This window comes from Anguilla rostrata, chromosome 14 (genome assembly GCF_018555375.3).
Source record: "Anguilla rostrata isolate EN2019 chromosome 14, ASM1855537v3, whole genome shotgun sequence".
In the NCBI taxonomy this organism is placed as follows: domain Eukaryota; kingdom Metazoa; phylum Chordata; class Actinopteri; order Anguilliformes; family Anguillidae; genus Anguilla; species Anguilla rostrata.
The window spans coordinates 20,605,043-20,632,678 of record NC_057946.1 but is presented as its reverse complement, the minus strand read 5'-3'; the positions used below and the strand labels follow the sequence as shown (position 1 = coordinate 20,632,678).

The window sequence follows — 27,636 nt, the reverse complement described above, 5'->3', positions numbered from 1 at the left end:
AATTTTTTTCAATGATGACCTAGGGAAACTAGAGTAGGGAATGTAGTGAATACTGATAGTGAATACTGGCATTCCACAATAAATCTGAATGGCATTTTCTTTCCAAATAAAGAAAATAAAGTGATGCATATACTGTATATACATTAGTTATCAATTGTCATCCCATGGAATACCCATTTCAAGGGTCCTAAGGGTGTCCTTAGTTTTGAACACAATTCGCAGGAGCAACCACCATTTAAAAAAGAGGGAATGTAGTGCCATAATTTTAGCATTTTCAACATGTCATCATTGGCAAAAGTATCGGGACATAGAACATACATTACTGCATACACAGATGTCGGTTCAGCTTCAAACTGAACCAAATGTACTGTATTAGAGTACTGCTCTGCCTATGTTGATTTGAAACATACATTTTTCATGTGCAAAAATGATGACTTATATAAGACAAGAACTTGTTGTACTTTCTCTCTGCAATTCAACAGATGAAAAAGAGACTATTTATTCTGTATTTGTCTCTGAAAGACAAAGTGGCAGTTTTTTTTGGGTTAGGCAGCCATTTATTTTCCCTTTGTCAAAAGATAAATGGGACATGCAAAGTGGAGCGAGACAGGCTAATTTACAGGCACTGTGATGACATTTTTAAAGCTTATTTGTCTCAAACAAATCTACATCCGTTCACCTACGTCCCTTCTGAGAGCTCAGTCAGACAAGCTAGAACAATGAGCTCCCCCCAAACCCCAAACTGTGAAGGACGTGCTTCTCTTCACAAAATGGCAACGAGATCTGCAGATGTTCTCTTTTGACATGCTGTCAATGCTGCTGCCTCGTCTAACCCACAGCCCTCTGCAATACGTGCCTCCGTCATTTCCTTTGAAAAGCCTGTCGTGTCTAGAAGTGAAATATGACTGGGATTAACCTCCCCTCTCTCCCCGCTCCACATTTCCAGCGTGATTGAGTAAATTTGCAGGCCGTCCGGAGAAGGAGAGGGCTGTTAGCGCCAGGGCAGAGCATGTTTGAGAGAGGGATCGAGGTAGTATGTCAAAAGGTGGAGAGCTGATCTCATTTCTGTTTCGTTCTCTCCTGCTGGGTCTTGTGCTCCCCCATGCAGCAGCAGTACCAGTCTGAACTGCCTGAAAAATGCTTTCGTGCTCCGTGTCAAGCGCTGCATGTCTTTTTGAAGCAATCCCAACACTAGGCAGAGGCTGGAAATAAACGGACGCTTTTAGCCTTTCAGGATACTTTAACCCTGTTTTTTTATATCAAAAGTTTCTCTTATTGGTGCATTTTTGATCTAATATTGAGGAAATGCACTGTCCAACATACATTGTGTGACAGGTCATCTAAAATTAACAATAGCGCAACTGCTGGTTTTTAAACTGGTTCATGAAAATTCATAAAATGGCATACTCGGATCTCTTGTCTCTGTGGCTAGTACCTCCTGAATCCTTGCCATTGCTGCATTTAGTGAAAGTGCATTTAGCTGACTTGAGGCTGAGAATAATAGAATATGTCGAGTGCCTGGGGCTAATGCCAAATGATATCCTGAAAAAAATATCAACATTATTATGCAATCTATTATGTAATTCTGAGATCTTTGCCTGAAAAGGCAATAGGACATACTGTAGATAAAGACCTGGGATAAACAGCACAGATCAGAGGATCCACAGATGTATCACTGCTTCTCTGAGTAGTGGCTAAACCTACTGAGGGACTAAGCCACATTTATTTGTACTTTATGATACCAAATAGAGAAATTACATTCATAAAATCAGCACTATATTAACTTGGAGTGCCAGTAGGTTAGCATTAACTTACACCCAATAAATTGTTCGATTTTCTCAGCTGAAGAGAGTATGCCAATGTCATAGGCTCAGTATGTTATAGGTGTAGGAGTCTTAACTTATGACCTCCATCTTATCTGTTGGTTTTGGTGTTTTAGATTGTCATCATTTGCAAGATCTCTGTAGGAAACTGGTTCTGATTACTCTAGTTTTTCTATTGTTCCTGTGGTCACACACACTGAATAAAAATGACCATGCCGTGTGTGTGTGTGCGCGTTTGTGTGTGTGTGTGTGTGTGCGTGTGTGTGCGTGTGTGTGCATATGTACTAGCATGTGTTCCATTTTAGCATGCATAATAAGGGATTAGACTGAATGTCCCCAAAGTCCTGCATGTTTTATCTCACAATAAAGTTGTCTATCAAAAAAGGATTTGTCCATTATTACGTTTGTGGGCCATTATCAGATTTAGGAAAATACAATATAAAGTGCTGCAGGATTGGAAATGGCTTTTCCTTGGCTCAGCTCAGTCACCATTGCAGTAGATGTGTACTGTAAAAACCCAGTAGGAGTTATTGTACAGGGAGGCAAGACTGCTGATCAATCTAATCTATGCACGTGATTCAGATTAAATTTGTTATGTATGCAGGAATATCCTGAGCACCCATCCCATTTTAAAATGGTGATAATTGCAGAAATGCAATTCAATCATGAATAATGCTGTTAGTTATTGATATAATAATGCTTCTATCTTGGTAGCAGACCTCATGTAGTAGCTAATGCAAATGATAGATTGGTATTAGGGGTGGGGCCATTTGTTGAAATAAATGAATACTTGCCCACAGATTTTTAATTTGCAATCAGAAAAATGGGAATTTTTTGTCAACTTTCTTGTGATTAATAATCATATTTCCTTTTAAAGCAATTGCCTTTATGAAGACTAACAGCGCAAAGAGGCTTTGCATTGCATTAACGCACCACTGTTTATTCTTGGCTATTCGAGAGGCAGGCTTATAGATGTGAAGTAGTTCAGAATATGATATGTTAGCCTGCAATATCTCTCGCAAAACACACATATATTCTTTGTAGGCCAAAACAAATTGCCTGTGCATGTGTAGCTTACATGATAAGATTGCTTATAGTGCAGGAGGCTCACACATTTTTTCCTTAGAGCATCGCACATTTGTGTTCTTAATTATCTTCCTTTCTCTTTTTTAATTGTTTGGGTTTGGAACAACAAATGTAAGACATGGTTCAATTCACTTATTTTCCACATAATTTATGGTTGTTGTCCTCCATTCCCTTGAGAGACACAAAAGAAACACAAAATTTTATACCTATAGTAAGGCTAAATGTTTTGCAGTCTTAGTCCATGATTTTCTAAGATGTAGCCCAGCATCATATGTTTTTATGTCTTCCATTTCCCAGAATAGCTAAATAAAACATTTATCAAATATTTTATGTAGCCTATCAGTGTATTCAAGCCTGATAATTATTGGAAAGGAGATGGACAGCTGTCAGATACTCATTCACTTATTCCTGTCCTGGTGTTCTGTGTGTCTTAAAGAGAAAATGCTCTGCAATATCTTTAAACCGGTCTAAACCGCTACTGTAAAATGGGCTTTAGGCAGCCCCCTTCCCAAGAAAAGATTACTCAAGTAACTGCAAGGACAAATCAGCTCCTCATCTTGTAGAGAACAATGACCCATCTCTAATGGGTATAGCCATTTGCAGATCTTCTCATGGTCAAACTATGTAAAAATATTTTGAGAAATGTTGGCAGTTTCTCTTCCTTGATGTACTCTTCTGTTGAGTACTGGCAGGTAAGAGGGGTTTTGAAAGGCAGTACTCTATACTTTCCACTATTTCACACCCTGATATGCTTTGTACGAAGACCAGCAGTTGTCAGAACCAGAGTGCTTCTAGTGCAATAGCCAAATTGCTAGGACATCCATTTTGTCCCTGCAGTTACTGTTGTACAAGTTCATTTGAATAGCACATGCAATTGGCATTGTGTAATACCATAAGTATAACTCACAAATTTTCTTCTAGAATATTCTCATTTGTTTTGGTTGTATTGGGATAAGCAGCAGATATATTGGAATTTATGTTTTTTTCCATCTATAAGTACCTCCTTGTGAAAAAGGATATGTAATATATTTACTGAGACATTCCTTCAAAAAAAATGAATCCAAGTTCACTTGATTGATGAAGGAACACTTGATTTGGTGCCTGAATGCATCTGAAATAATTTCCCACAAAAGTAAGGGAAAAAGGACTTAATGTTAAATGCTAAATGTTTGGATTAACACAAATTCTCCAAATAGTTATTATGTACTGGTGTTCACTATATTTACAACGCAAGCAATATTTTATTATGCATTGTGGCATTGTTTGTTTGCCACTGCAGTCACATGCTGCAGCACTGTTCAGTGCACACATCCCCATGAGTACATTTCCCTTTGGCATTCTGTACGGTGTTGACCTCATCAGCGATTGCTGTAGAACGATCTTTATCTCCACTGTCCCACACATATAGATCAGATTTTCTGTGGTGAGCTCAAAGGATTGCATTGTGAGGGAGGGGTGCGTCAGAGACTATTTTTGATTTTCAGTAAACCTCCCAATGCCAATTCCTGTCCACAGCCTTCGTTGATTCCCAGATTCTGTGTTTTTTTGTTTGAGAGCTGCAGTTGTAACATAATCACCTATGGGATGTGGCAGAACCTTTTGCATACAAAGACGTTGTGTGAAAATGGTCAGATAGCAAATTTGAGTCACTATGGCTCTTGTCAGAGTTGTTATGTTTTCATAGCAAACAGTTTTCTGTCACTCTGTCCCGCTAGATGACACAGCAGGATGACAGTATGACTTTGATGTCTGGAGGGCCTGCAACCCAGGTTGATGTTCATCTGTTGGTTTTAAAGGGGCCTGTGACTGTAACCAGAGGGCACCATCACACTGAGCGTTTGACTTCACCATTGCTTTTACAACATCTGGCCTCCCTTCATTTTACAACATACAGACCCCCCAAAAAACAACACTGAAATGGTGCATCTTGAATAACCATGACTGCTAGGGTCATAAACCTTCAGGACACAGTGGTCTGCAGAGCACAGCCACTGCTCCAGCATTCAGATGATTAGCCGACGCTTCCGGCAGCCTTTTATAAAGCATTGAGGGTCCAGCTGCGCAGTCTTACGGCAAAACCATTACAGTACCACTCTCCCCATTATACTTATATACGACTCCCAGATGCCCTCTGATTTTTGGAGGTCCTCATTTGTCTGGATTGCTATGAGTGAAACACATGTAACAGAACCAGCAAAATTACCTAGTTTTTATCGCTGTGTCAAGATCTGTGTTGTGTTGATATGTAAGGCTTGGTATATGTCAAAATGAAATATGAATAATATGCATCCACAGTATATGCAAATAAACTGCGTTATACGATGAGAATGATAATGTGGTTCAAGGTAGAACTAATCTTATGGATCATTGTTGGACAACATGTGAATGCCATGACGTAGGTTGACATTGCTCTTGTAGTAAATCAATATTACTAGGTGCTACCACCTGTTTGTGGGATGCAGGTTTCTTGCTCTGAGGGATTCTGTAATTATACAGTACAGTCAGGTATCGTGCAGTAGTCTGATCCTTGCAGTTTCTATTATATGCATTTAACACCATATTTAATTTTGTCATCATACTAATTGAATCTTACCGTAAAGACCATTTAAGCCACACAGGATTTTTCTGCACTGTACATAAATAGATCGGGTATATCAATATCACCTAATGTGATTATATATTTAATATATGAGTGGTATATACTCAGAAACCTTGTTGACCAATTTCATATAGTAAAGATTATTGGGTAATATTTCACTATTTTACTATTTTGAGCATCATCTTATTAATACATTGGACCACATGCGTAATTCTGCCGGGTATGTTATATGCAAATAATTTAATAACATCATGGGATTGCAAAACATTTTTTCAGGCACTGCTTGTTAATGTAAAAATCTATTGAGCATGTTTTTATTTCTTTGTCTCCACGCTCTGAAAAAGTCTGTCTACCAAGATAGTGTTAAGATTTGCCACAATGGAAACAAAAGAAAAGTGCTATTCAGCTAGAGGGAAGTTTTACCTCCTTTTAGCACACAGACTCAAGCTTTGTGCTGCTTCTAACGTGTCACTAAGGAATGTATACTCCTGTATCAATTACATAGAGACACCCGTGCAATAGCTAGTGGCAGGACCTGTCTCACAAATAATAATAAAAATATCTACATGCAATCTCTCCCAAACACATTGACAGGCAGGTTGGATGATTCTGATTCTGGATCAAACTGCATGCTACTTCACAGCAACTTCACAGATTCAGATTTTCCATGCGTGGATATTGCAGTGACATTACACGGAGAGCAGTGAATAAGCTGTTTGATTAGCAATACCAGACTAAGAAGCCAAATTAGCTGTTGTAACAATGCAGCAGAACAAATGTATAAAGATGGTGCAGATATTTAAACACAATCCCAAACCTGTTGCTAACTTGGGGAAAGTGCAATGGTTTTCTGTTGTAGTTAATGACATTTCTGGCTTCATAATTTTATAATTTATAAAGTTTCTCTCTCTGCTGGCTATTTTGTGTAAAAAAAAGCATCAATAGTGAACATTTTAGTTACTTTGATAAGGTACTTTTCTTTGTTTTTTAAATGTGTACTTATGCATTTCAGTTGTGGAATTCAGGAATAATGCCAAGAAAAAGTAAAAAGAAAAAAAAGTTTTAGTCACCTTTCAACCAAAGGCTGTGCTGTATGTCCTCAAATGTTTTGGAATGGTGCATAATCTGCCAAAGCCTGCAATTAATTCAGCGGCTGAGCAGTGGAATTAAAGCATAAGACAGAACAAACTGTATTACTGCAGACAAACCGCAGACACACAGTCAACCAGAGGAGTCACTCTTGTGTGAAGAGATGACGTGTGCCCTGCCGACCAAATCCCTGTTTGCCCAAGAGAGACTGCTGCTAATTATGAGCTGCTTGTTGAGTCAGAACAGGCGTGCCACTGTATTGATTGTGGGCTCTGGACATTATTTCCCCAAAGTCCAGTGCTTCAGCTGGATGCCTATCCCACAGCTCCTGATTTCTACAATTTTATAAGGCCGAATAAAGCCAGCAGTCACTATATCTGTGATATGTATATACTGTTATGCCTGCCTGATGTTTGTAATGAAAATGGGCCTTTTAAAGATGAATTTATGTGGTGGAGTGGTGTGTTTGTATTGCTGAAAATATTCACTGTTATGGACATTTCTGCGATTTCTTGTAAATACACCCAATGCAGAGCTCTTTACAGAATTGTGGACAAATTTTCCTCTGACCTTAAAAATAAAGTGTCAGCATCTGGCTGAAACTCAAGTTTTTAAATCTCAAGAATCCAGAAGCCGACACAAAGCCCTTTGAAAAGGAGTGCGGACGGGCCCATTACTGCAGTGTTAATAACCGTGGGCATGTCACCACAGCCTTGACAGATTCCAAAAAGAAGCTTTTATTTGGTGTCACTTAATGACAGCTGATGAGTCAGATGTTCTCAACCTCCCATCCTCACAGCATATAAATTACTGAAGATATAATGTCATTGCTGAAGAATAAACATGTTCGACATTTAAAATGCAGTCTGATTTATAATAAAATGCATTTTAAAAAAGAAAATCAATACTGAACAGGAACAGACACATATTAAATGTATGCTCAAGCTTTATTGGATGTACATGGTCCTTGCTGAATAGCTTGTTTTCATGTATCGGGTTTCATGGCGGTGATATAATAATTTAAATCTTGATTTGGAGCAAAGCAGCAGTTTACTTCAATCTTCTGTAACTGCAGTTTGAATCAATGTTTCAGATGAAAATTGTGAAAACCCTTAGCTCTTGAATAAGAAATAAAATAACAAATGAGACATGTCAAATATTGGATGTTTGTAGGTTTTTGACTATTTTTATTGATTTTACTCAGGGCTGCATTAATAAAAATGAACTAAAGTATCCCCTTCCCCTGCCCCAGATTACTTATCTTTGCCACCCAATCAGCGGGAATGGTGGTTTTGATCAATGAGACTGTTGTAAATTCTATGTGAACTGCAATTGCTGCAGAAGAAAATAAACTGTAAATAAGAGACATGTTAGTGAAGACATTTTGTCATTTTAACAATGTGAGCAGCTGCAGCACTGAGCGCTGGTGTCAGGGGTGGAAAGTGGGGGGGAGGGGGGGTGGGTGGTTAAAGGGGGTGTTCAGGTTTGTGGGAGTTGCAAAAGCATAGCCTTGCACTGGTCGGTACTCCCCAGCCCTTTTAAATGGGCGGGTGTTCTTGCAAAATCACACTCTCTTATTTAATTGTCTATTATGCCCCCAGTACAATATTAACTAAATTTTTACGTTCTGATAATACTAGCCATTCATACTTGTAGCATCCCTCGCTCTACACTCAAAACTTCTGAAAGACAGGGATCGAATCATGTAAAATGAGGCGGAGAGAAAGCACATGCCAACTCTTGAGGCTGGTTTCAGTGCAACAAAAGATGTCAAGGAATTGTCTTCCATACTGATTTGGTTTTTCAAAGAGTAGCATTGATATGTCATTAATGCCAAATCACAAATGACATAAAATTATTGACTGAAAAAGTTATCGTGACCCATTGTAGCCATGGTATTCTGTCAAAGCCTGTTGATACGTCAAGAGTTGGCTTGAATATGTACTGTGCAAGTCAAGAGTAATTGGTGAGCACATGAATTATGTGGCTCATGCCAATACACAACCCAAAAAGACTGACCCAGCCCCCATTCTAGGGATAAAAAAGGGATACAAACAGCTCCATAGGTGCAAACATCATTTAGCCTGCTTGCGATGCTCCACTACACCAAAGCCCAACATGCACTTGTTTGTCTATTTAGCGTTTAGTATTATCAACATAAGGCATGTTAGCATTAATTGTTCATACGCTTTGTCTTCTCTTTCTGCAGTGCTGGATACGATGCCGTCCTTGACAGAAATGTGGCTATCAAGAAGCTCAGCAGACCTTTTCAGAACCAGACTCACGCCAAGCGAGCTTACAGGGAGCTGGTTCTTATGAAATGCGTCAATCACAAAAATGTGAGTACTTCATCTGTCAGTAAGAGGCCTGTGGAATAAAGGCTTGCAGTTGCCTTTATGCACTTGAAAGGCCTTGAGGGATATGCAGTAATTTTGGTATGCCTTTATAAAGATTTCATAAATGTACCTTGTAAGAGTCATTGGTGTATGATTGACATGCCCAGCGTCTCCTGAAAGCTAAAATAGAAACGTCCAAGAGACATGCACATTGAAAGACATAAAGATGATTAAATACACTTTAAACTATGAAATAGAACCACTGTTATTGAATCACAATATGATTTGCTTATACTGTAAGTATATTCAATTTATTTATGAAAAATACCTCTATATAATACTTATAATTGCTATTATATTAGAATATACTTGCATTATACAACAAATCTATTCAAACATCTCTTCAAACATTAATTTATAAAGCTCAATATTGACTGTTTCCCTGTCCACATGCTCCAAACTAAATGCAGAAATTGATTTAAACTGCAAAACTGAGGTAATTACCATGCAGTGGTAGCAGACAGACAGCAAGCTATTCCACGGATCTGAAATTTTTACTGCTGCGACTCCTTCGTCCCCCCGTTGCAGTATTTCTCTCTCTCTCTCCCCCCTCTCTCTACCCCCTCCATCAGCAGTGTCCTTGAGCAGGGTCATTCCCAACCCAGAGCCGAGCCCCCCCCCCCGTTCCTCCGCTTTTGAGACGGGGATCATGTTATCTCTTCTGTGGCTGTAGCCGTGCAGCTTCCTCCGGCGTGCCCGCTGAGTTATCTGCTCTGGGGTTTATGGCGTGGCTTGTGTGATTATGAGTCGCCGTAAAGACTCAAGGAGAAGAAAGCCACTGAATTACTGCAGGCATCACTCTGCCTGCATTCTGCCTGACAGGGGCCCCCACTGTGTGTGAGGCTCTTAAGTGGCCTGTTTTTATTATTTTAGTGTGAACATCAGCAGCTTTTTGTTTGCTGGTTTTCCAGGGGCTGAAGATGGTCTTTCATGGACTGTATTGTATTTATGTAATATCATAAATATCGGATAATAATAATAATAATAATAATAAAAAGGAGAAGAATAAAGAAGAAATAGATGACTTATACATAAAAATAAACTTTATATATAATATTCAGTGACAAGTCAGTGACAATAATGATCATAGCTAACATTAATATTAACTTGACTAAAATGATGCCACATTCTCTAGCCACATGACTCATTATTGTCATTGTCTCTGTTGTTTATGCATAGCACCGCTCCTGGTTCCCAGATTAACTGGGGCTAGCACAGTATTTGATGTAAGATTGGGTTTATTGAGCAGAGTCGTGCTGTGGAGACATTGTTAAACTTTTTACAACTCAGCTCAGCATGGAAATATGTAGAGGCCATTATTGCTGGCCTTGTATCTGCAGCTTAGTATTTGTGTAGTAAATTGGAATTTTCTATTCTTAGCCATTGATAGTCCAGTAAGTTAGTGTAAGGAAGCAGTGAGTGTTTCAACTGGTTGGATGTTTACATGGGCCGAAGTCAGATATGACCTGCCAATGTTTCTCCAAGAGACTTTGAGGAACAACCTCCCATCGATATTGAGCTTTATGGGTGATCGATCATTCAGCTGCAGAACAAGCTCTGGGACACTCTCACCCACACCTTAGATATATTGAATCACTTTCCAACTCCAGAAAGCAACTTAAAACGTGCCTCTTCAGGCTTGACGATTCATGTAATCTAGATATTGTTACTCTAACAATGTGATATTTAACAGAAGAGAAGTTTGTTTAACAGAAGAGTTTGAAAGAATGATGCGTGTTTGTAGGGATTTTTAAAGATTTTTTGTTACACTACACATATCTAACATGAAACTTTATCCTCAATTTCTCTTTCTCATTTCAGATAATCAGCTTATTAAATGTTTTTACACCACAGAAATCTTTAGAGGACTTCCAGGATGTGTAAGTATAACACCAAATGCAAAATACTAGCAGATTATAAACATGTTCAAGAGCTGATGTGACTGTTTCATCAGTCTATTTATTATTTATACAGCAGAACAAGGTCATGTGACATTCTTCTGGGAATATGTGCTTGGTTTTCAATCTTGCATCTCAGGCATATACTGTATATTCTTTCAGGTTGCGTCATCCTATAATAGTTTCCTTTTACAGGTGTGTTTTTGCTTTTGTTCTGGATCTTTTTTGCAGAATATGTTTATTTTTGTATTAATTGTACACATTTTTCGCAATGACTATGAAAGGTTCCTAAGCCTGATGCTGTGTTAAACAAAATGAAAAATTTTGTTTAACGCAGCGCACACACACACACACCAACACACACACAAATGAATGTGAAAATGCCCTCAGTATCAGCCAACACAACAAAAACAAGATCAAAAGGATGGTTTTATATAACAATAGAGCTTGGGGTCAAAGTGACCCCAACAACACCGATGTGTACAGGACATTGAAAATAAGTTTTTGAGTTAATTTCATGTTTGCCATGTTTTCCCCATAAAGTTAGGAAATGTCATGAAAAATCTAGCTGAAAAAAGTATGTTAACCATGTTTTTAGAGACATTGGCATTGTAAACATTGGCCCCCAATATAATAGGAGGGTAAAGAAACATATCTTATATAAAATATTTCTGTGTGCTTCAATCAGCGCTGTTTGGAGGGAGAACACCCATGGTAAAATATATGTACATAGCTTTATAGGTCACAGATGAAGAATGGACAAACTACAAAGCAAAAATGGCCCAAAATGACATAAATCAGAAGGCCAAAAAGGCTAATCAAAGTAGCAGTTTTTAAATTATGACTTGCTCAGACTTGCAGACCAATTTTTGCAGGGAGGACAATAAAGAAACAAGGCAGCTAATTTGCTTTTTCCAACATCAATACAGTATGAACATGTCATAGTTAACTAAGAAGGCTTGCAAAGAAAGCTGTTTCCAGCTATTTATGTATAGTTTAAAACTGACTGATATTTGTATCCATTGTCTCTCATATGCACACGATTGTCCTCTTCAGACACGGATTGAACACTGTTTGGACAATGAAACACTAGCAGTTGTTTGGGAGAATAGATATCAATAAATGTTTATTTATGGAGAGTCCAATATGGCAATGTAAACCAGGTTATTACATTTTTATTCTGTTGTATACATAAGTTAATAATTTCTTAAGGTTGAAAGTATTATTGTTTGTTTGTATGAACTGTTGTAGAGGTATTTATTAGGAACGATTTTCCTTCTATCATAACATGAAAATTACAATGAATTCACAGAGGAACTGCAGCCTTAATATTATTTCATGCATACAGCAATACATCACCATCAAATTATATCTTCTGCTAAAATATGTTTTCGGTATTATGTGATGGTAGACTTTTCATATCATTGCTTTTTTCATATCATTGTTCGTCAACTAAAAGCTAAATTGTTAGTTGCCTGAATACATCAAAGACGATTTACTTTATGTTACAAACAGCCAGATTAGCTCCACAAATCTAGTACTAATCAATACCTTTGGTAGAAGCCATACAGTTTATTTGAGACTAGTCCATATCACCAAATATTGTCTATCTGGCTACATTTTCAGTGGTTCTTTCTATCACTGCATACATTACAGCACCATAGAAAATGCTATGGTGAACACATTAGTTTGTTGTCTGCCTATTTATCTCTCCAATCCAATATACAAAAATCAGATTGATAATTAGCCTTTTGTGGATTTAAATAAGCTCATTTAAAATGTTCACTGTTTATTCTCATTAGGCATTTAAGTTTGTACTTGTAGTTCCTGTTAATCCCCTGTAATTAGGAGTTACTATATGTTATTCTCCTGTAATTAGGAACAACAGCGGCTTAATTAATTCCTTGCAAGCATGGATGTTAGCAAAATCGATGAGTCTGTAGCAAAAATGTTTTGAATGTTAGAGAAGATTTCACACTGGGCATTATTATTTCACAACACAGTACACTTTATATTTTAAATGATTTAGTCTGTAGCAGTTTGGTTGGGATTTTTAATACAAATAATGCCTTTACTATTTATATAACAAATTGAGATTTATATTCTGTTAATACATACACAAAGCTGCTTTGGGGATTTTGATGTTAAACTGATGTGAAAAAAAGAGAATGGAACCAGTTCCGCTATGAAAACAGTTCCAGCGTGGCTGTAATCACTGTAAGATTTATTTTTTATGGCAGGTCATTATAACGAGATAGCAGCCTCTGTACTGTCACTGTGAACAAGGTCAATGATCAATAAATGCTTACAGCGCAATATAATGTGAAGATTCACATTGTTGCACCATACGAGCCAAAATAAAGAAGGCATTTTTAAAGACTTATCCACGAGAAACCTTTATCCAGTGATGTAAAAGGACCTAGAACCATTCTCTGGGAACCATTCTCTCATTTCGCTCATGTACTTGACTGTAGTTTAGCAGTGAATATACAAGTAGTGAACAAAAATATGGAAAAAACTGGGTAAATTAAGGACAAGTATTTGCAAAAATAGAATCTACCACACAGGTGTAGCTCAAGTATTAATTAAGCAAATAACATCCCAGGAGGAACAGAAGAACACAAGAATAAGAATTACCGGCCACACAGCAGGGAACAGTCTAGAAATTATCCAGTGCTGTGCCAAGACGGGATCTGAACACCTTAACAATACTTACTGGTGTCTGTGAGGAATTTACTTAATAACCTTCCTTCCACTTATGCCCCATTGTTCTGTTCTCTCTCTCTGTCTCTCTATCTCTCCCTCTCACCCCTGTCTCTCCCTCTCCCTCTGTCTCTCTGTCTCTCTGTGTCTCTCTCTCTCTCTCTCAGATACCTGGTCATGGAGTTGATGGATGCCAACCTTTGTCAGGTGATTCAGATGGAGCTTGACCATGAGCGAATGTCCTACCTGCTGTACCAGATGCTGTGTGGCATCAAACATCTGCACTCTGCAGGGATCATTCACAGAGTAAGACATACTGCACACATATATGTGTCTAGCACTAGGCGCCTAATACTGAACCCATTATATGTATATGATTCTTATGTTTACTGTGAATTGTTATCTTTAGCTTTATAGTAGGTAGGTTCTATAACAGAATTTATAAAAGCCAAGAATACTTTCTGAAAATTGTGATGAACATGAGATGTGAAAAGAAAATAGGTCTTCTTATTGTCCTGCATGCACTAGCGATCCGGACACACAAGTTACTATAAAATGAGTTACTTCTGCTGAGGTATTATCTCATTATTTAAGAATGACTGTCCACTGTGATTGCCTCCCCATTGCCCCCTTACAGGACCTGAAACCGAGCAATATAGTGGTCAAGTCTGACTGTACACTGAAAATCCTGGACTTTGGCTTGGCCAGGACTGCGGGCACGAGCTTCATGATGACCCCCTATGTGGTGACGAGGTATTACAGGGCCCCAGAGGTTATCCTGGGCATGGGCTACAAGGAGAACGGTAAGACTGCAGTTGTTGTTCACAGCAGCGAACAAGCATGCCTGGCCTTTTCCCTTCTACCTCATTATAAGTTGCCCTCTGCTTGTAGTAAACTGTTTTCGCGGTTTTTTAAACTTAATGCCCAATGCTGCCAACATAACAAAAGCCGATTGGTTTGGATGATTAACTTGTTTATATTGAGATATAGTCGAAAGTTGAGGAAATACTGTGACATACTACAGTAGAACTGAATCCATAATGTATATATTCTATATTTGTCCAGAAATGACATGGAAAATCTTTTTTTTCTCCATTTTTATCAATTTTTATTTTAACTGCTTTATCCTCTCCTTTGTTATTACCACCAATTTGCCACTGAAATATAAACTTGCTATTCCTAATCAATTAAGTATTGCTTTCTGATTTCTCTTTGGCAGTAGAATAACATTATTTTGAAGCGTGCACACAGTTTCTTTCCACAGTATGATGTAGAGTAAATTTTTAATAAACTTTTAATCTGTGTAATTTAAGTTCTCAGGTAATGCTTAGAGAGATTTATAGTTCTTTGTTCTTATTAGAGTTGAATGGTAACCTTGGTGAGGCACTGCAGCCATATGATTCACACCAAAGTAATAGACACAAGTCCTTAGGGTCAGTGAGTGTATGGATTTCCTGTTACCAGTAATACCTCTCAAGACTCTCCACAGCACCTGATTAGAAAAATAGTTTGTGTACTTTGTCTTTTTCACTAATACATTCTCTTTCAATATAACTTCTGGATTCAAATCACTCTGTCGCTTCTCTGTCAACAAATGTCTTCTTTCTGCTAACCTCTAACTTCTGCCTGCAACTTCTTTTCTCCTGTACCTACAGTGGATATATGGTCAGTGGGATGCATTATGGGAGAAATGGTCCGCCACAAAATCCTGTTTCCAGGAAGGGACTGTATCCTTGCTCAAGTGATGGCGGTTGATATCATTAAAAGGGCACCCTAGGGTCACAGCATATCAGTTCAATAAAAAGAAAACGTTATTTTATTTGTATTATTCTACATTGCTATATACATTGAAAAACATGATAGAAGACGACAAATTTGTCAGTCTGTAAGAAATAAACCTATACTTTAGCGTCTCCAATCTGCCACTATGCCAGGAATGCAAAAATGATTTAAACAGGAAGCAAGAAAATTAGCTAGTTTCAGACAATCCAGACAATGCATTTGAGGCTGTATGGAAATAATAATTAGCATACTGAAATAGCATTACAGTAACTGTTCAGTAGACTAATTGTTAAAATATCATGCAAAACAAATGGTTAAAATCAAATTTATTTATTTTCATCACTGTTTTTCCATTTTGAAAGGGAGTATATCACAGCAGTTAGATGTAAATATGAACACTGTTGTAATGGGGATAAATGATTTTATATGCATTTAAATAGAATTTTAATTGCCCCAGCTGTGTCAATTTCTCTTTTCTGCTTTTTCTTCAATTGACGATAATTATCTGACCATCTGGACCATCTGTACATTTCTATAGCTGCATATTACAATATATGAAATAATGTAAGGGATATGATTTACAGTATGTACAACATACTCTGCTTATTTAAAAAGCAAAATATTGGCATTAACTGAATTGGCATATATTTGTTTGTTTGCTGCTATAGTAATGCATTAGATTCATGGATAATGATTTATCACTGAATTTATATATCTTTCAAGTACTTCAATACGAGATGCTGTTTAACTTGAGGTAAATACATTGCTCAGAAACAGTCTTTTCCTGGAATTCTGGAAAAAAGAAAGACGGAAGCTCTTCAATTTGCTAAAGTAACTTCCTTAGCAACTGCTTGATGAAATTGACATTTTTATGAATTCCCCTGTCCTTGGCATTCATTCCACAAAAAATGTCATTTCTACTGCAAGCTGTGAACTAATTGAGTAAGTTGTTATGGTTATATAGTTTACGGCAGGACAGACACACATACCAAAATTATTCAAATGGTCTTCAAAGTCTTGATTGTACTAGATGTTAGCAGTATGTTAGAAAAGTTATGTTTCATTCTTATAGAACTGCAGCTTTGCTTCAGTGGTTTAAAAGTTGAATATGCTAATGAATGCTAATTATTTGGAATTACCATATATAGCAATGCTAATTCAAAAGCATTTGCATAATCATGCTTACTTGAAATAACTGGCAACATTCTGTTTGTATACTGCATAATACAGCCTTCAAAATTTAGAATACAGTCCTATGTGAATTAAGCTTTTTTTAAAAAAAATTTTTTTTACTTTGAGAACACATATTTGGATTGAGAGAGAAAGCTTTTCCAGCCTAGCCCTATGCAGTTTGACAGCCTTTTAGTGGAAATCACTCGCTTGACTAGTGAACATAGGTAAAGAGACTCAATACCTTTCATACTCAAATCGAGTCTGAACTGCAATCCAGTGTTCCAATTCATGACAACCATTTGCGCTTAGGGACAAATCATCACTCCTTAGGCCTGGCTTCAGTAAAAATGTCTCCTTAACTTTAACAGCTGAGTGCAATTGTGAATTTTTCATCTTCACAAATACATTTTTCTCTGCTCAAAAAGAAAGGAAAGGAAAAAAATGTTTACATAAAAAAAAGTAACTCTTGTTACTCATAGCTGAAAATTAAAAATGAAAACTGAATCCCTGGGTATATCATGCTTCCAAATTATATGCTGACCACTACATAAAAGGTAGTCTTCCATGTGAAACAATTATAATTGTTATTTTAAGTAAGAATTACATGACAAAAATACTGCTGTAGACTCTTTAGAAGAACAAGTGAGCTTAAAAGGTGAGCCATCGTACCAGCCATTGGACAATGACCTCCATGTCAGTGTCATCTTTTTACGGAGGCTTTTTGACAACATAGTTCTGGGCATCAATCGTTTCAGTGGAATCGACTGCATTTATTATAGCATATGGAGTGGCACCACCATTTCTCTCCATATTTATGGAGGATTTGTGAGACTGTGCATCCTCAAGCATGTTTGCTAATGAAATTATCCTCACCCTGTGTTCATCTGCTAGGTACATGTAATATCAGCAATGACTCTGAAAGCTTCTTCACTTGGCTCAGGACCATTACTTTGCTTAATAACACCCTGCTGCTGCCATTCTGTCCATATCTGTCTGATTTGTCAGAGCCCGTGGAACCTGAGACACACTGACAGGTGGTAGGTGTTTTACAGAACTGAACTGGAGTGTTTCGCAGTGTGTCCTGCTGTTTCTCCTCACACACCTGAGCCATGCTCCAGGTCCTTTGATGATGTTTGCTGGAGGGTAAATTGCACTACCATTGTTTAAGCTAAATGCTGCTCCGTAGTATTCATAAAATAAATAAATAAGCAATTGGTTCCCCCTTTTTTGTTATTATTAGCCTCCAACTGAGTGCCCTCTAAACTCCACATAGCATGGGGGTTTATTGTGCCATCATTCTAATCAGGAACTAATACTTCATTGAAATGTCAGGGTAGAATTCCCGAAGGCTAGAATGGTGTTAAGATCAGTTTCTCACAAGTATTTGGATGGGGATTATTGGTGTGTGCATGTATATATTATAGGTGTGCAACAAAGTCACTAAATCGCTGTATGTATCTGTATTGGTTGAACCACCAAAATAATCTGTGTATCTGTATTTGGATAGAAAGAGGGAGTGGGCGTGGCATGTTAGGGTAGAGTCCCAAATGCTTGAATGGTGGTTTAGATAAGTTTCTCACATTTATAGGTAGTTTGATGTAGATTATTGCCAGAAGTGATTTCATTATGGCACAGTAAAACCTATTAAAGGTCCCATCTGGTATAGTCATTTTTAAAGGAAATTAAGATGGCATGTTTCCCATATTATCTCTGAAAACAAATCACCTCTGTAGGCTATGTAACCCACATCCCAGGGGATTTAAGGTGCCGTTTGTCTAACTACAAATCTCTTCTTATGAAATACTTTTTTGCTAACAATATAAAGAAAAAAAACCCGGAAATGTAGGAACTTGGCAGAACACAATATATAAGATAATTTATTAAGACAATTTATACATACATTTGGCGTATCCTACGCACAAACCCTAGTCATGCACTTTTGATTGATTGTATTACTTATTATGTATCTGTGTGTGTGTGTGTTTGCACATGTCTCTATATTCATAAATTACAGTAAACTAATTGGAAACTATTGTTAACTATTTTGAAGAAAACCCACCCTTAACTGGGGACAGTTGATATCACTAGCTAGTTAGCTAGATGGCTAGAGCTAATGTTAAGGGAAAGGTAAAGGAAACTTGCAGGCAGTCAAATGTTACAGTAACCCCAGAGGAGATTCTTCTAGGTAACCCTTGGGGGGTTGTGTTTGGCCTAGGATTGCCAGATTTAGAATTAGGCAAAACCGGACAACATGTGCCTACTCTTGGCACCAATGGCGTACCGGGGGGTGGATTTGGGGTTGTATCGAAATGGATGAGACATACATTTGTTAAATACTACCGGTAAATTTCTTTCATCAAATACTCCACAAACCTGCCATGTTTGAAAAACATAATAGTAATTTGAAAAACATTCTGATGGAAAACCAGGCATCTGGCACCTCTAGTTTAGTCCCAAAATTAAGAAGGCTTTTGACCCTCCTTTATGTATCCCTTCACAAACTCCTCAGCTGTCAAAAACTACTGAATTCATCAATTCATTTTTTTTCTTTTTTACCTTGGTACTATTAGCTGGTCTATTAAGATAGCCTGGGAGGTTAGACAGAGACCTCAGTCTCTCTGGGCTGAGAGCACAAGATGGAGTGTTAAACAAAGGAATTGGTATCACACCTGATGAAAGACTTACATTGCCCTAGTTGAAATATACTCTCTGCTGACAGTGAACATCTTTGAACATCCCCTCAGACAGGAGGCGAGAAGAAATTTTGTTTTAGTTTTTCATCCTTGCTGTTCAGGTTAATAGTCAGCCATATTTGTGTGCATTTTATTACAAATTATGAATGGGGAAAGGACAGATATACATACAATATATTTAGAGGTTTTATGCCATGTTCCACTTTTGTGGGTTTTGTCCTGATAATGGAGGGAGAGAAGTGGAGGGAAACAGTGTAACGTTTGTGCTTGTGTGTGTGTGTGTGTGCACGCGTGTGCATGTGTGTGTGTGTGCGTGTGTGTGTGTCTTCATGTCGTGCGACTGTGGTTGCAGTGGACATGTGGTCCGTGGGCTGCATCTTTGGTGAAGTGATTAGAGGAACTGTGCTGTTTCCAGGCAGCGATCGTATCCTTCCCGTTGAGACACTGCCAGTGACGCCACCCTCAGCCTGTCTTTATGATGTTATTCATGACTTTTCACTGGCCGTGACCCAAGGCAATATTCATGTTGTGTACATGTATTATTTTATATAATCTATTCTCTCATCAAATATGAAACAGCTTCACTTTTTATATTTGAATTTTGAATTCTGGTGTTCCTTGGCAGGGTAAAAAAAACTTTCCCATTATGTGCACTTGTTTAGCGTATAAGCTTGTAAGCTACTGCGTAGTGAATTAGTGTACTCGGTAATTAACCAGGTTATATTCAGAAATACATGCCCATTGTTTCTGGTAGGTTCCCTCATACCATGTGCAGACCTTCAATGTATGGCAGACAAAGACCTAAAGTGGCATGCAGAGGGGATGAGGTAATGAGAGACTGGCTGTTTTGGCTTCCGTTTGAACTGCTGTTACCCTCATAAGAATACTGGGGGCAGGATAAAATGCATAGCCTGATTCCCAGAGTACCCACGTCACTTCTCTCATATTCCTGCTGATCTTCTATTTACTCTCTGTTGCTATGGATTTGTGAGAGCCAATGACAGTGAGCTATTTGGTGAGCTTGCTTGCACAAAGACCGGAGGGGTTTTTTCTCTGTGTAGCATGAAATGCTGGCCAGGGGAGAAAAGAATGCAGGCCTCTGAAAAAAAAATCTAGTGTGATGCAGTCCAGCTATAAGGTATTCATGACCCAGCCCCAGACCCAAATTGTGCAATTGTTCAGAATGTACATTAGTCATGCATCCCTTATCACAGTCATGTGCAACCCAGTGAAAGGGTTGAAGAGAAACAACTGTCATCCATTAATCCAGCAGGTAGCCAAAGAAAAAAAAAAACTCTCTTGCTTGCAAGGGTGTTTGGTTCCATGGTTTGAATTCAGTGGATGATAAAGCTCTTGATTAAGAGTATCAAAAAGCATAGTCCCTAGAAGCTACTAACAAAATCAATATTAAAAAATGCAGTACCTTTCTTAAGAAGCTGTACTTGAAGAGATAAATTAGAGCACCCAGGCAGGCTAGGATTGCACTGTGAAATTAAAATTGCATGTGAGACAAGGCATTTCACCTATTTTGACAGAGCATATCAGAGTAATGAAATTCTCACGTCTGGCCTTGCCCCTCTGAGAGTCTTTTAATAACGAAGAAGAGAATATAAATACTTATTTATATCACTTGCACCAGGCAATATTTTCAGTGAGAATTCGGAGATGAATGACTGTGGGAAGTGTTGGAGGCTTAGCTGTTATACAAGCCTGGCCACACAGAGATAGCATTTCAGCGCACTACCTCTGCACTGAAATACCGTTGACATTTCATCTGCCGCCCTGCAGCCCTGTGTGATATTAATGATTCTCTGTGAAGTGAAATAATCCTTTTAAAAGTATCAGTCAACTGTACCGCATTATCTGACATGGCTTTTCACAAAGCAACTCATCTAGCTCTGCATGTTGACAGTAAACAATTTGCAATCTGGTCGTTATTCATTTGTTTACCCGTCATTTATAACCCTTGGATCTACATTAGGCAGTGGTTTGGCATGATGAAAGTTTCATTAAAACAGCAGTGCTGTGAAGCTGAAATTGAGACATATAAGCCAAATGATTCTGCGACAGCTCGTTTGATTAAATATGAAAAAGATGACTCGTCATTGTGTGTTGCAATATTTTGATTCTCCTATCAGCTTCATTTAGCTCCCCTGCCTGTACTATAGTTCTTATGTTATTCACATTCAAAATTTCAAATGAATAAAAAATATAATTAAAAAAAATGTAGCTATATAATTCCTTAACATCCTTTATATGAAATATAAATCTTTGATTATAGACACTAGATAGAGACACCTGTCATAATAAGTATGACCATATGTTTTAATGTTTGCCTCACTGTAAAAACAATGTGAGAACCACAGCAGCAGTAGATAAATCGGTCTTAAATTGTGTTTTGACCACAGGCAGGTAAATGTAAATGCAAGAACCTGTCTGTTTCTGTCATGCAATCTTAACAGCATGTTGTAAAAATCAGGACCTGGGAGAGTCAAGACATGTCCTTTCTCCTGAAGTACAGTCTTACAACCACAGCTGCAGATGAAGGCTCTTCTTATAGATAATAATAGATAATAATGTGCTATTATATTTATAACCCTAAGATAGTGCAGACCATTACGCCAAAAGCCCATACCCTTGAATGTCCTGTATTTTCTCGCATGTTAATAAACATAAATGTTTAATGAATATTTATTAAGCTTAGGTGCTCATTGTTTGACCCACAGTGAAATTGGCCATTTTTTTCTGAGAACTCCTGGATAAGTGTAGGGTACGTGCCTCTGGTTCTGCTGTCCTATAGTGCCACTTGTCACTTTTCCACACTTAGGTTGAGTAAAATGCAAATTCAGACTCATTCAGTCAGTCTTTTACAGACGGATATAACAGCTGGAAGTGGACTGGCTCCTGATCCCCTGTACCCCCTGTAGCCACAGCACACTCATGCAGGCCGGTCCCTTAAATCCCATCGCAAGGCAGAATTTGTTTTTCCTTGACCGCACTCCCCCAGACATCGACCAGTGGAACAAGGTGATTGAGCAGCTGGGCACGCCCTCCCCAGAATTCATGAAGAAGCTGCAGCCCACCGTGCGCAACTATGTGGAGAACCGGCCCAAGTACGCCGGGCTGACCTTCCCCAAGCTCTTCCCCGACTGCCTTTTCCCCGCAGACTCGGAGCACAACAAACTGAAAGGTGAGACCCCCCCCCCCCACACACACACACGAACACACACACGTGCAAGCGCACCCACACACGCACACCCACACACAGGCACGCACACACACATACACACACACACACACATTTACAGCGGCTGCACTGTTCTTTCCTCTGCAGGTGTCCTCAGGGCCCAGAATTCCCAGGGGTTTTTAGGCTCTTTTCTCTTTTCTCAACCAGGGGGGTATTTCAGGAAGTAGGATTGCTGAGTTAACTGAACTGTCCTGAATAAAACCTGGAACAGCTCTTTTTACTTCAGTCCATGTTCCAGATCTTGGAGGGTTCTGGGGTTGACTCAGTGCAGTTATCCAGCCAACTCAATAAAATACCTTTGTGAAATACCCCCCTGCTCTTCAGCTAGGTACGGTTTCAGCTGAACCAGTCTTGTTGTGCTGAAAGGCCATAGAGGGGAGAATTGCTTTGGGCATTTAGCACCAGACTGGAAAGTCTTGGGATTGAATCCCTTGAGCAATGACTCATTGTGCATCTGCCTCACAGAGCATATAACACTTATGAATTATTAGAATTTATGTGAATTGACCCAGGAGGTAAGGCTGTTCGCTAAGACAAGGCCTAGGCATATATGTTGCTGGACCTGGAAGATACTGTATTCATTGTTCATTTTCGATATTCCTGGCTTAATGTGTTTTGTTCATTGGAATTAGCTTTTATCCTTTCAAAGGCATCTTGCTCTTGTGATAATCTGATGAAGGACATTGAATTGAAATGCGTCCTACAGGTTGTTCAAAGTCGAATGTGTGTGTGTGTGAGTGCAATATAAATTGATAGATTTTTTGCTCACTTCATGACTCAAATATATAAGGGCTATTCCAAGGTGCAACACAAATGTTTAAAATACAAAAATTGATTTGGACACAACTTTTTGACTGACAATGTGCCTGCCAACTATGTTTACACCCTTAAACTAGGGTAACCTAGTTTACATCACATCCCTTTTCCATTGGTAAATATCATGGCATCTGTGCAATGCCTCATTACCCTACAGCATTTAAAAAAGGAAATGCCAAAAGATTAATTAAATCAGTTTGTCTGCTGTGTTTTCTCAACATCAAAGCCCATCGCCTGTATTTGCTCAGGAATCACTCAGAATACCTGCAGGGAAATGGCAGTTAGGGAGTGTGCCCACAGGGCTGGGGGGGTGGGGGGAGGGCTTGCTAATGGATGTAGCAGAGACAGAGCCTCGGTGTTATAAGCTCTGCTCTTCTACGTGAAGGAACCTGGGAAAGCTTTAGTGGGAAGAGCGCACAGCTCTGCCAGCCCAGAGATGAGATGCAGAGAGAGCGACTTCCTCCGGCAGCCATTTTGGAGTGCGTGTGCCTCCCTCTACATGATGCAGCGCGATGATTAAAGCCGGCCTCTTACTCATGGACTATATATAGAGTGTCAAACGCACTTCCGGCAGCGGGAGTGGAAATTGTGTGAGAATCGAGGGGAGACGCTGGGGGAGGCATTTTCGTGGGTTTATCACAGGATGAATATGACGTACACATTAATGTAGGTTATATTTATATTTGGACGAGGGCTTGCAGCTGAACCCCACGCTTTGAGAGAGATTTGTATTAATGCATAGACAGACACAGATCGCTTTCACAACTGCTTTCACCACCCAAATAAATCCAGAGAGCTTGCTATTGTTGTACAGGTGTGATAAAGCACATATTGGGCCACGGGTTTTAATTCCAAAGCATCGCAGCAATAATTCGTTCAAGAGATGTTGTGGGACTGAAAAGTAAGCAATGATGTGTTCCAGGGTGAGTATTCTGAGTCACATAACTGTTCTATTGCTCATTTGGTAGATTTGTTGGAGGTAAGGAACCATAATGCTTCCATAATGAAGTAAGTAAACCCTGGAGAGTGGAAACAGTTGTTATTTTAGTGCTGAATCACTTGTTGTTTCCTGAAGTGTCTGGCATTGAATAAAGCTTGACTGCAAGGTGTCTAGATTGGGTTCCAGCATGATTTATATGGGACTCACCTGTGTTCACTCCAAAACTATTCACTCGACCCACATCTACTGAAGGCATCAAAAATATCACTTGTTCTTTGTGTTATGCTGCAGAACATGACACGGTTGGAAATTGGATTTCCTTTTCAAAATGTAATGCGCTCCTGGTTGGTGCAGACACTAAATTTTCTCTGCAGCTCCACGACTCCACCTTCCTCTCTGAAATGGTTTGGTCCAGTCTGGCTCTTAAGTGTATCCTTGTTGTAAAGTGTTTCTTATGAAGATGTGAAATGCTAATTCTTTTGGCTCTCTGACCTGGCTGATTTAAAGACGAAAAAACAAAATCACCTGACAATAAACCCTGTGTATTATGTATTTGCAGCCAGCCAAGCCAGAGATCTCTTGTCGAAGATGCTGATTATTGATCCTGCCAAACGGATATCTGTGGACGAAGCCTTACAGCACCCCTACATCAATGTGTGGTACGATCCAGCTGAAGTGGAGGCGGTGAGTAGGGCTATGATGGACCAGATTAACGGTCCTGCTTGGCCTTCATTTAGTTCAGTCAGGGGCGTCCACAGGGCACCATTAGGAGGAAAATACGGTCTTCTTTTTAACACATATTGTGTTGTGAAGGTGCTTCCCTCATTGCTGTTGCATTGTGGTATTTATTTTAGTCACATCATGTTTATTTCTCCCTCTTGTCTGCCTCCACCCTTTTTTATCACTCGCCAGCTATAAAGGTTTTAATGGAAAGAAGAGGACGTCTGTATGTTGACGATTGAAAAGTTAATTAGCCCTTCATAATGAAGACGTGCTTGGCTGCTCAAATGGCTTTCAGATTTTGAAGGCTTGCACTAGGACACTCATAGTCTAATTACAGGGCAGATAAAATGTTATCCCATGGAGCAGTGTAGAGCATATACTGTAGCGTTTCCAGTTGTACCAAAGTGCCCCATGCTGTTTGTAACTGCATTGGCATTTTTTGAGGTATAATTATGTCTAACATACATCAGTCTGTCTGGAGACCTTCATCAGAGTTAGAGATGACAGGGAGAGTGGGTAAAGGCTGCTTTCAGACAGTCGGTCATATGATGAAGATTTCTGTTATGCACTATTTACAAAACTATCTATCTGCCATGTCACACATAAAAAGAAAAACTGCTATATTTATGATTTTACACCTCAGAAATGATGATGAAAAATGAGTGGTTGTGGGGGGTTTGCTGCATACTGTAGAATCAATAACAAATGATGCATCTTTGAAGTACAAAATTAAATATGCTATCTTGATATGCGAGATTGATTTTACCACTCTCATTCATCTTGACTGTTGCCAACAACTTACAAATAAAATGCAAACCTGCTTTAAAGTATTTGATGTTTTCCTGTGTAAATATATATTTTTCATTTGTATCATGTCCCTTTCTTGAGACAGCACAATTCTTATTTGGTCTGAGCAAAAATGAACAAATCCTAGAGATGGTAAGGCACGTTTATGTAATCTGAAGTGATGAGAGAGTGAGGCCTCATAGACCCCTAACAGTTTGTGCTACAATGGGCTGTCAGTCGCTGAACCAATCAGGACTTCGCGCTGCATAGCCCAGCACTGATCAGTTCAGTTCAATCGGCCACTGCTAGCACACGATACTGTTGGCCAACAAGTACGGGGCTGATGAAACCTCACTGTCTCATCTCTTAGTCAACTTTGGCATTGCGACCTCCCTCAACATTTCTACTGTTTTTTCCCCCTCTCTATTGTCATTTTCACGCTGATGAAGGCCAGAGATCTCGTCCAAATATCCATGGTAAATAATAACATTTTAACTCAAGGAAGTGTTTCATTGTAAAGCATTACAAAGATGTGATCAAAACTCCTCTATGTCACCTACTGAGTAACAGTAGAACTGTTAACCTTCAGTACAGTCAATAATTTGGCCGTATGTATGTACTGCATGCCTGTGTGATTTCACTAACTGGAGGCAATATGGCGAGCCTCATCCATGCAAAGTGGGTTCATTGTTCTTGAGAAGTGTATTGAGGAGATGCTTGAGACCAGCTGCTCTGTGTTTGACTCATTTAAAGGATGGTATTTTGATTTTGTCTCAAGATGAGTGAAAGCTATTGAAACAGCCAGTTCAGTCAGCTCGATGTGGAACAGCCTCTTGGCTCTGATGGATTTAGTCCTTCATTAAGCTGAAAAACAGATATTCAGAAATGAAATTTAGCTACACCATGTGCATGTAAGCATGTCCCCTCATACTGCTAAATCTTGTCTAAGGATCAATCTTTCACTTTCTCTGATTTCATCTGAATTGTGGGCTGCCTTGCACTAACATTGTCGACAGGGAGCTAGCTATCTGACGCAGTATGGTGAAATGAAAGGTCCCATGTGGACACACTGGCTAGCTCTTGTCACATTCAGTGTGACAGCATAGTACCGTGTGCAGATTAGTCTCTCATGAGTGATAGGTGCCAATAGATTTTTACAGCAGAGAGATGGGTGCCAGTAGATTGTTTTTTTCTTTCTCTGCATTATCCACAGGATGTGCTGTTTTTCTGCCCTTCTGTGGTCAGTCAATATGGTTAATTCTGAGCCCCACCCCCCAGTGTAATGTTTATTTGCATCTTTGTCATTCAATACATCACCCTGATTGTGAATGTTAAGCAATATGAATGACCTGAGGGACATTCATGCTCATAGACAGGTCTTTAAAGATATGTATGATAACGACATCAGTGTCACAATAGGAAGGGGCAGAGATTTGGGCAGGTTTGTACAGGCCCCTTTTTCATGGCCAGTGGTGTTAAAAAGTGAAGACCTGGCCTTCCGCCAATGTTTCTGCTTGTGATGAAAAAACCACAGGATTGGACATTGTCTCATTTCAGTCGAACCAGTTGTTCAAGATAGCATTGATACCAAGCAGGGTGAAAGTGAGAGGACATAACAAAGACCAGGGCTCTCAATGAATATCTCGGCCATTCACGTAGATATGTAGTGTCAATGTGCATTGTGGCTGAGAGATGAGCTTTATTCTCATTGAGGTCAGTTTAAATAAGGAAAACACCAATGCTTCTTGTTGTTGCAGATGCACACGGCATTAACTGTGCATAAAATTAGAAGGGTAGTAGACCTGGGTCAAAGACGTATTTGTTTTGGATTCAAATACTTTTCTACACTCTAATGATCTTGTCTGGTGTATTGGAACCAATG

The 27,636-nt window shown here is 38.9% G+C and overlaps 1 protein-coding gene across 9 annotated transcripts in view; it reads left to right on the top strand.

Moving 5' to 3' along the window:
- Nucleotides 1-27,636, top strand: part of mapk10 (mitogen-activated protein kinase 10) — a 70,583-nt gene that overhangs the window by 30,771 nt on the left and 12,176 nt on the right. For 6 of the 9 annotated variants that reach the window (XM_064309097.1, XM_064309103.1, XM_064309102.1 and 3 more), the window contains exons 4-11: nucleotides 8,807-8,936; nucleotides 10,815-10,873; nucleotides 13,762-13,900; nucleotides 14,232-14,397; nucleotides 15,250-15,321; nucleotides 22,250-22,432; nucleotides 24,805-24,929; nucleotides 26,204-26,230. In XM_064309097.1, the coding sequence (XP_064165167.1) occupies nucleotides 8,807-8,936; nucleotides 10,815-10,873; nucleotides 13,762-13,900; nucleotides 14,232-14,397; nucleotides 15,250-15,321; nucleotides 22,250-22,432; nucleotides 24,805-24,929; nucleotides 26,204-26,230 (901 nt within the window). Of the gene's footprint in view, nucleotides 1-8,806; nucleotides 8,937-10,814; nucleotides 10,874-13,761; nucleotides 13,901-14,231; nucleotides 14,398-15,249; nucleotides 15,322-19,594; nucleotides 19,667-22,249; nucleotides 22,433-24,804; nucleotides 24,930-26,203; nucleotides 26,231-27,636 lie in introns of all 9 variants that reach the window. The other 3 variants (XM_064309098.1, XM_064309100.1, XM_064309099.1) reach the window with 3 other exon arrangements.